Genomic DNA, 9,075 nt, shown 5'->3' on the forward strand with positions numbered 1-9,075 from the left:
GAGCTCAAAAAGGATTGACTACAACAAAAAGACAAATAAACTTCGTCAAACAGGCTCAAAATCAAATACCTCTAGTAAACCCTATTCAATCCTAGGTTCTGTACCTGATTGGACTTTGCTAGTGGATATATATGAAAAACGCTCGCTATTTCAAGATCTAGACCAGACTATTTCTTTTTTCCAAACAAACTAAGCGTATAGTACTTGTAGAGCTTACTGTGCCGTGGGAGACTAACATTTCGAAGAACCACAATATAAAAGTGAATAAATATTATGACCTAACAAATGAACTAACTAAAAAAGTCTATGTAGTTAGTCTGTAACCACATTTTACACAAGGAATTCCTTAACCCTACATTCAGCTCACAAATCCTGGACTTAGTTCGGAGCTTTTTCTCTCTACCTGTGGTAGAGAGAAAATCTCCAAGCAAACAAACAATGGACCCCATGGATTGCTAAAATATTCACCTCACATGTAAAGTCACTGTCTTCATTTGGCTTCATGGCAACTCTTGGCTAGAGAACTTTGAAATTTTAAATCAAATACTCTACTTCTATTTTAAATAAAAAGTGTTTTTTGAACGATTGCCACAAAGCTAAGTGACTCGCTCTAACTGACTGAAAGACTGGGAATATAATTTTTCATAATATTCCGAGGAAAAGATGAAAAAAATTACACTTTATACTTAGACAGTTCTAGGTATAACCGACAGTCTCTGCGAATATGCATGGTGGAAGAAGAAACCCCGATACATGTTACGCTCAGATGCAGAGTTGTATCTGAACAACGTGCAGCACACATTGGATCCCCAGCAACACTCCAAGAGCCGTTCAGCGATCTGGGCGGCCTGCTAAGCTTCTGGAGCGACTCCAGCAGGAACCAGCACCAAATGGACCTACGTACAACAGCCAACCACTAGTGGCCAAGTGTAGAAAAGGCCCAGGAAAGAAGAACATTTAGACGGTTGAGGGTCTGATCCTTAAACATCCTCCCAAAGCCACCATGGCTCATACTCCATCATAATTGGCTACTGTACTTACTTATGGTACGAGCATGAGCTGACTAACTTTCAGATTTAATAAAATGATGAAGACCTGTTATTCATGGGCTCTTAGCCTATAAGCTGGCAATCATATAATTATTAATTACTTTAATAAGCTCTCCCGATTCCCGTTAGATGTCTCCTCTTTGTAGTCTGCAATCATCCCACTGTTGGATAACAGCACAAATGTACCAGAGTCATTCGTGTCCATGTTTTGTTATTAGAGATTAGAGAATAACCTGAAAAATAAAGAGAAAAAAAACATTCATCTTATAAGAAAAGAAAACTACTGAATGGATTTAGTTGAAATTTGGAACAGAGATAAGTTGCCCTGGTTGCGTTATACTATTTTACGAATTACGGGGACGAAGTAGCGATTTTTAGTAACTAAAATGTGATAATAATTAATATTCTTACTAGTTTTAAAATTCACTCACCTATATTTTAATGTTCCAGTAAAGAAAATGTTACTTCACTCCATAATAACTTCGTCAATTCAATTGTTAGTATTTTTATTTTTTCAATTTCACCCTCGTCCTTCAGCAAACATCAAAACAAAAATGCAAAATAAAATAAATAATAAAATAAACACAGGCTTATTTATTTATGATTTTTTTTTTAAATTTATTTTACGGCCTTGGATACAAGTCATTTATTTATGAACATAGAGACAGTCATAGAGTACCGATCATAGAGTACATTCACAGACGTTAAATATTTCACCAAAGAGTAATCACTACGTTCAAAGAATATATTTTTTATTATAAATGCTACTTCCTATGGCTCTAATTAGGCCTAGTTCGGACTATTTTAGTATTTTTGTCGACTTTTGGACGATTTTTGGGCGGTAAATCGAATAATTGTTCGTACTCGACTAAAATACTAAAGTAGTCTAAACTAGACATAAATTGTAGCCTTTTTCAGATTTCAACCTATTTTTTTAGTAGCGGACACCCGCGACTTCCAAGTTTCATTTGAATTCATTCAATAGTTTCAGCGTGATTCCCGAATAACAAAAAAACTCGGACAGACAAACAGACAAACAATAAATCAAAAAAAAAAATTTTTGTCTTCAGTATCAATTGTATAATGCCCCCCAACAAAAATTTTCAAAATATCTTCAATGTACAGAATGTACAAATTGTACAGAATTCGTATTATAAGTATAGATTCTAGATGGCGCTGGCGTCCGTTATGCCACGGTAACGTTTGGTATTACAAATGGTAATAAGTGAAATCTCAAATTGCGAATAAATATATAGAATTCAGTTTTATTATAAGTATAGATTTATTTATTTCCAACTTACAAGTAACAAAAATGCCAAATACCAAAATACAAGTCTTATTTAGCTGGGTATCTTAGATTTCGGGATTCATATCTAATTTTGAATAATTATGATGATCTAGATAATAAATAATAATAACTGGATCACGTATGATCACGAGTGACTGAAAAAATAACAGTTGTCAGTTATTAAGAGTTATGACTTTTAACGTTGGACACCGGCATTCACGGCTTAATGGGCGCTGTGAATTCGTACAAGAACCTTTTTTCTTTCCGGTTTCGCGCTTTTTTTCCGATATTTGACAATTGACGATATCTTATCTATAAATTGAATTTGTAGTAAAATAAAAATTATTAGTCGTAAAAAATTCATAAAAATGTATTTAAATATATTATAAATGCAATAGTGGGCGTATGTTTGTTACCTTTATAACAGGCTTAAAAAAAAAGGAGGAGCTTCTCGATCAGTGGCGTGCACCTCATACATGCATTAAAGTACTGCATACCCTAGGAGTTTTTTCTTAATGCTTATTAAATGAAGATATTTCCCAGTTTGTACGCTTAGTAGAGTAGTTAAGTCGCATCACTTTTGCCTAGTTCGGACTACTTTACTATGGAGTACGAACAATTTATGAATTTATCGCTTATTCAAGACATTTTTAAAAATGCCGTAAAGACTCACTATCTGGTGCAGTAAAGACGATCTCTATCTATTATTTATCTTCAATATAATGTATTTATTAGTATATTTTGATATGTATTTTATTTTATACATTATAGTTGTGGGGGTGAAAGTGGGGAAGAACAACCGAATGTCTGCAAATATACTCGAGTGGGGTCTCAAATGAAAGCGCTCTGAAAGAGAATATTAATGACTTGATCGAGAGTGTAATTAATAATTTCATGACATTTGGGGGTTTTCAAAATTTTCAATTTTAGCAGAGCAATGCAAGCCAGGAAAATTCACTTGTATTTTTCGAACATACGAATACAGCAAGTAGGAGTGAAAAATGTTTTATTTATTTTTAAGTAAGTATTCTTTCTACTTTTATAGTGCAAAATTAAATGATATAACAAAAACATTTTATTTTCGACGGGGAGACGTGATAAACCAGTGGAAATGACCTCTGCCTTCGATTCTGAGGGTGTAGGTTCGGATTTAGTTGTGTGTATTTTAAGAAATTGAATATCACGTGTCTCAAACGATGAAGGAAAACATCGTGAGGAAACCTGTATACCTATCAGAGTATTTTCTCAATTCTCTGAGTGTGTGAAGTCTGCTAAACCGCATTGGCCTAGCGTGATGGACTTTTAGCATAACCCCTCTGATTCTGAGAGGAGACTCGTGCTCAACAGTGAGTCGAATATGTGTTGTTAATGATATGAAATATTCAGCATTTCTGCCTATGAGAAATTCTCACCAGCGTAATACTTGTACAGTACAACGTCTCGGAACATCGCGCGTGAAGATGCGCTATGAAAAATTTTAGGTATCAGCGGTAACATAACGACGTTGCGGCGGGGCATCACACCGCGACTATCCCACTCACCTTTACTATTAATTTAAAATTACAAAGAGATACTTTAAGTTTTATTTATTTAATAATATATTTGATTTTTTTAATAACGCTTTATTAACTCATGTTCCCGACAGTTCTGCACACCATCTTATTAAATCCAGTCAAAGCCGCAAACTGGAATGTTGATTACTTCATAGATAAGCTGTTAGCATCAGAAAATTTTAACAAAATGGCCGACATAGTTGCTGAGAAGGCGGCAGATAAAATTACACAACAACTAAATCATATTGCTGACGTAAACCAAGATAATAAAGAATTTATTAGCAGAAAACAAGACAATGAATTCAAAAATAATATAAATGTCGAAGTAATTAATGAAATTATTACCACAAAACCTCCAGTTAATAATAAATTATCACTAAAATACAAATTATTCACAAAAAATGCTATCGAAAATTTGAATGAACAAGAAAACATTGAGTCTTCTATAGAAAGCTCTTCAGGTGAAACAAATTTAAATATAGACAATATAATAACTACTACGGTAAAATTCAGAGCAGTAGAAGAAATTGATGATTTATACGGAGAAAACAGTAATACTTCAGAGAAACAAGAAACAGTTGAACATAATGAGAAATTAAGTGAAACATACGAAAAAGATGATATAAATGTAGAAAACAGTAAAAATACAGGAGATTTTGATAAGAATCAAGAAAATGAGAAAATAGGGGAAATACACGAAAATCTAAACAATACTAACGATTCCGTTAATGAAATAGAATTAAGAGATAATATTTATAATGTAAATACGAAAAACGAAAAAACCACGCAAGAAATAAATCAAAACCAATATACATTTGAACACAAGGAGAAAAAAGCAGAAGTATCCGACAATTTAAGCCATTTAGAAGATAATACACAAGCCAATGTCGAAAATAAATATAAAAATGATATAAACAAAACAGAAGAATTCAATATAAAATTGAAAAGCGTAAAGAATTTAAATTTAAAAAATAATAATGGGCCAAAGCATGTTTATAAAGAAGGAAATAGAGTGTTTGCTCTGCAATCTTCTTCAGAATATGAAGAATATCACAAAGAAGTAAATAAGTCAGGTTTGGTAGAAACTAGTGTAGAAGTTCAGGCAAATTAACGTCTATATGATAAAGTTTTAGTAAGAAAACAAATCTTTCTGCATTAGTCTTTTAAGTATATTTTATATATTTTTGGCTGGTTGGAGGTTTCGGCCGTGGCTATTTACCACCTTACCGACAAAGAAGTATCGCCAAGCGATTTAGCGTTCCAATACGATGTCGTGTAAAACCGAAAGGTGTATGAAATAGATCTTTTTTAATAAAGTAGCGCCATCTTTTTGCTGTGTTTGACATTACAACGGAACTGTCCTGGCAACACCATCTATTAATATTATTTTAAACTACAATGAAAAAAAAAGTAAAAAAAAACTAAGAATAGAATCTTCATTGCGACGTTGCGTTGTGTACGCATGCACCGCTAGGTGGCAGTAACACAGATACTCAAAATTAATATTTAAATAAATCTAATAAAAATATTTGCACAATAATTTTGCACAATAATACTTACACAATAATTTTAGTCCCCTATAATATTTAAAAAAAATAAACTGAGGGCCTAGTGGCAGTTTGATACTGTTACCGTCACGTAACATAAACGCGAATTTCTAAGGAATTGAAACAGCGCCATCGAGTGGCACTACTGCACAACTGTTTCAATTCCATATTCAACACGATAGTAACAGTATGAAAATATTGAAAACTCCCACTAGGCACACTGTTTACTTTATTTGCGCCCTCTGTTAATATTTTGTTGAACTATAACACAAGGATCAGCGAGGTATTTATAGTAACGTAGTGTAAGCACGGACCGTTAGATGGCAGTGACCAAATAATGAATAAATAGTTATTTACTAATATCAATAGATACTTTACTTAGCAAGTGGAAGGACATAAGAGGAGAGGAACTAGGAAGGCCAAAGAAGAGATGGTTGGATTGTGTGAAAGAGGACATGTGTGTAAAAGGAGTGGATGATGGGTTGACGAGTAATAGGGACGAATGGAAAAGAATGACATATTTTTCCGACCCCACAAAGGGGGATAAGGGTAAGGAGATGATGAATGAAAACAAAAAACTTTACTATGCCTAGTGTTTTCTTAGAAAGTCTTGAGTCTGTGTTGAAAATAATATAAAAAAAAATTCAAAATGACCTCGATTTTATTTACAGTAGCGCTATCTATTTGCCGTGTTTGATATTACAACGGAACTGTCCTGGCAGCACCATCTGTGTACGGTGTATGCTTGCACCATTAGGTGGCAGTAACAAAAATACTCGAAATTAATATCAAACTAGATCTAATAAAAATATTTAATACTAGCAGACGCCCGTGACTTCGTCCGCGTGAAACTCGATGTAAACTTTCAACTATCCCTACCCCGTTTTCTAATTATTATTAATATGAACTTTACACAATAACAATAAAGCTCAAATTGACTACGTTTTTGTTAGAAAACATTCGTATGGTAAAAAGAAAAGGGCTATTATTATAGTTTTCTGGCAATTATTCGAATTATTCTCGCCGTAAAACTTCAGCGAACATTTTAAAAAAATAATTGACTAAATTGGTCCAGGCATTGTTGAGTTATGCGCTTACCAACGCATTGTGCGATTCATTTTTATATTAAAGAAGATTACCTACACAATAATTTTAGTCCTTCTTCTTCTTCTTTCCTGGGCCTTTTCCGCAGTTGGCCATTGAAATTTTAGTCTTATCGCTCGTCTTCGTCAACATGTTCGGCTCACTGCTGAGCTCGAGTCTCCTCTCAGAATGAGAGGGGTAGGGGGTAGGGGGCTCAATGCGGCAGACTTCACACACGCAGAGAATTAAAAAAATTCTCTGGTGCGCAAGTTTCCTCTAAATGTTTCCTTCACTGATTGAGACACGTGATATTTAATTTCTTAAAATGCACACAACTGAAAAGTTGGCGGTGCATGCCTCGGACTGGATTCAAACCCACACCCTCCGGAATTGGAGGCAGAGGTCATGTCCACTGGGCTATCTAGGCTCATAATTTAGTTAGTGCTGAGTTAATTAAAGCCGTTTCTGAAAGAACTCTCTGAAAATCCTAAACCTATAGGATTTAAGAAAATCTGGGAAATAGACAATATTTACAAACTAAAATTAAAAATAAAACATTGCAAATCATGTGTTGTTTTTTTTTATTAATGTAACTCTTTATATATAAGTAAAACTTAAACATCTAATGAGGGTGAGGTTTTGAATGTGCTGCTTCTATCAAAATGTAGGGACAAAGAGCCAATAGACTAACAGAGCGGGGATCGAACCACCACCCCTCGGTGATGAGTCCGACCGCTCTTACCGTTGAGCTATTGAGGCTATTAATCATCTTGAACTTAAAGAGCGAATAGGCACCTTCCAGGCAAGCGTGATGAATCATCCCATTCAGTGTTACCAACTCTCCAAAATATTTATCCCTAAGTTATTATAAATAAACAAACTTAAACAATACACATCACTATCTAGCCCCAAAGTAAGCATACAGAGCAGCTTGTGTTATGGGTACTAAGATAGTTGATATTATAATATTCATATACATTTATATACTGCACATAGATACTTATATAATGTATAAATACACACAAGACACTGGAAAAAACCCATGCTCTTCACACAAATATTTTCCAGTAGTGGGAATCGAACCCACGGCCGTGGATGCAGAAAGCAGGGTCACTACCCACTGAGCCACGCGGCCGTCATAAGTTTGTGTCAAAAACCCCTGAAATCGCCTTAATTATTGAGTTGTCCCCCTAAAAAATATAAATTAATAATAATTGCCGCCAGTTGCCTCAGAGTGGTTGTAGAATAACATATTATATATTGTTAAAAGTTGCTAGGTCAATAAAGAGATATTAAAATAATCATCAATTTAGAAATATTAAAGAGTCAAAAAATCCCTAAATATACCCCTAAAAAATCCCATTTCACTATTTGCTCCCTAAATCTGGGGGGAAAACCCCTAAGTTGGGAACCCTGATCGCATTCCATCAGGTGTGATGGCAGTCAATCCCTTGCCAATACAAATGTAAAAAATAGGCAGCAGCATTCAAAACTTACACCTTTACCAAAAATTATACCAATGTATCACTGTTTTCTTTTCTTAGTCTTTCTCTTATTCTTCATGTTCTTTCTGTTTGTCGTCAATTTTTTGATCTTTCTTTTGTGTAACCACACCGGATACTGTCCGTTCTGGTCCTTTAATGTTTTTGAACTGAAAATCCTCTTCTTGCCATCCTCTCCGTCGACCTGAAGAGCAAGTAAGGTTTATTAATAGACAATTCATTAATAATTTCAAGGATTTGTGAGTATAATGTTCAGTTTTTAACTAAGCTGATCTATACTTATAATAAATCTGTAGAGGTCAATTCTGTTCATGAAATATATTTCCAAAATAACTATCAGGGGGTGATTTGTGATCGATGCTGATGCCATAAATGCAATCAGTAAAATTTTTGTCTGTCTGACTGTATGTTCGTTATAGAAACAAAAACTATTTAACGGATTTAAACAAAACTTGGCACAATCATTCTTCATACGCCTGTGCAGGTTATAGTATACTTTCCATCACGCTACAATCAATACACTAAATAAGCAAAATCCGTCCTTAAGTACATATAACTAATACCTCGATTTTTTCATCATCCGAACTCATTTGTACATCTTCCTCCTCCTCTGGTGTAGGTTTAGGTTCCTCTACCTTCTTCTTCTTCTTTTTCTTACCAATTTCTCCGGCGTCGAGAAATATAACTTGATCAGACTCCATAACCTCACTTTCCGTTACTTTTTCTTCTTTTACACCCAACATCTTCTTTAGCCTGGCAAGTTCTTTTACGGCATAACGTTCGCGCTTTACCGCTCTACATTTTCGCTTCCATCTGCTTCTCATAGATTTTGCCATTGTGATAGTTTTTATTTATTTTTTGTCAAAACAGATTTCGTCGTCAACAACACACGTGAAAAGAAATCATCACAGAAAGAAATTAAAAAATAAAAACCACGGAAGTCAGATAAAATAGCTTCATTTGTCGTCTGTGGTTAAAGATCTCCGTTTTGACTACTAGTGTTTTTAAGCATTATAATTGAAAAGAAAAGCAGTAGTAAAATATTTTCTTGAA

The 9,075-nt window shown here is 34.3% G+C and overlaps 3 protein-coding genes across 4 annotated transcripts in view; 1 reads left to right on the forward strand and 2 right to left on the reverse strand.

Moving 5' to 3' along the window:
• Positions 1–1,704, reverse strand: part of LOC112052524 (zinc finger protein 454-like) — a 5,420-nt gene extending 3,716 nt beyond the window's left edge. The window contains exons 1-2 of the mRNA XM_052890103.1: positions 1,481–1,704; positions 1,151–1,282 (exon numbers count right to left, since the gene is read on the reverse strand). Of these exons, the coding sequence (XP_052746063.1) occupies positions 1,151–1,254 (104 nt within the window). The 5' untranslated portion in view covers positions 1,255–1,282; positions 1,481–1,704. The remainder of the gene's footprint in view (positions 1–1,150; positions 1,283–1,480) is intronic.
• LOC112052522 (uncharacterized) overlaps positions 1–9,075 on the forward strand; it is a 149,237-nt gene that overhangs the window by 27,234 nt on the left and 112,928 nt on the right. The window lies entirely within an intron of this gene.
• On the reverse strand, positions 7,085–8,929 carry LOC112052526 (protein LLP homolog). Its single transcript, XM_024091639.2, has 2 exons — positions 8,586–8,929; positions 7,085–8,206 (listed from the first exon to the last, which is right to left on the reverse strand). The coding sequence occupies exons 1-2, from the start codon at positions 8,856–8,858 to the stop codon at positions 8,045–8,047; spliced, it is 435 nt and encodes a 144-aa protein (XP_023947407.2). The 5' UTR covers positions 8,859–8,929; the 3' UTR covers positions 7,085–8,044.

Source organism: Bicyclus anynana, chromosome 27 (assembly GCF_947172395.1).
Source record: "Bicyclus anynana chromosome 27, ilBicAnyn1.1, whole genome shotgun sequence".
In the NCBI taxonomy this organism is placed as follows: Eukaryota; Metazoa; Arthropoda; class Insecta; order Lepidoptera; family Nymphalidae; genus Bicyclus; species Bicyclus anynana.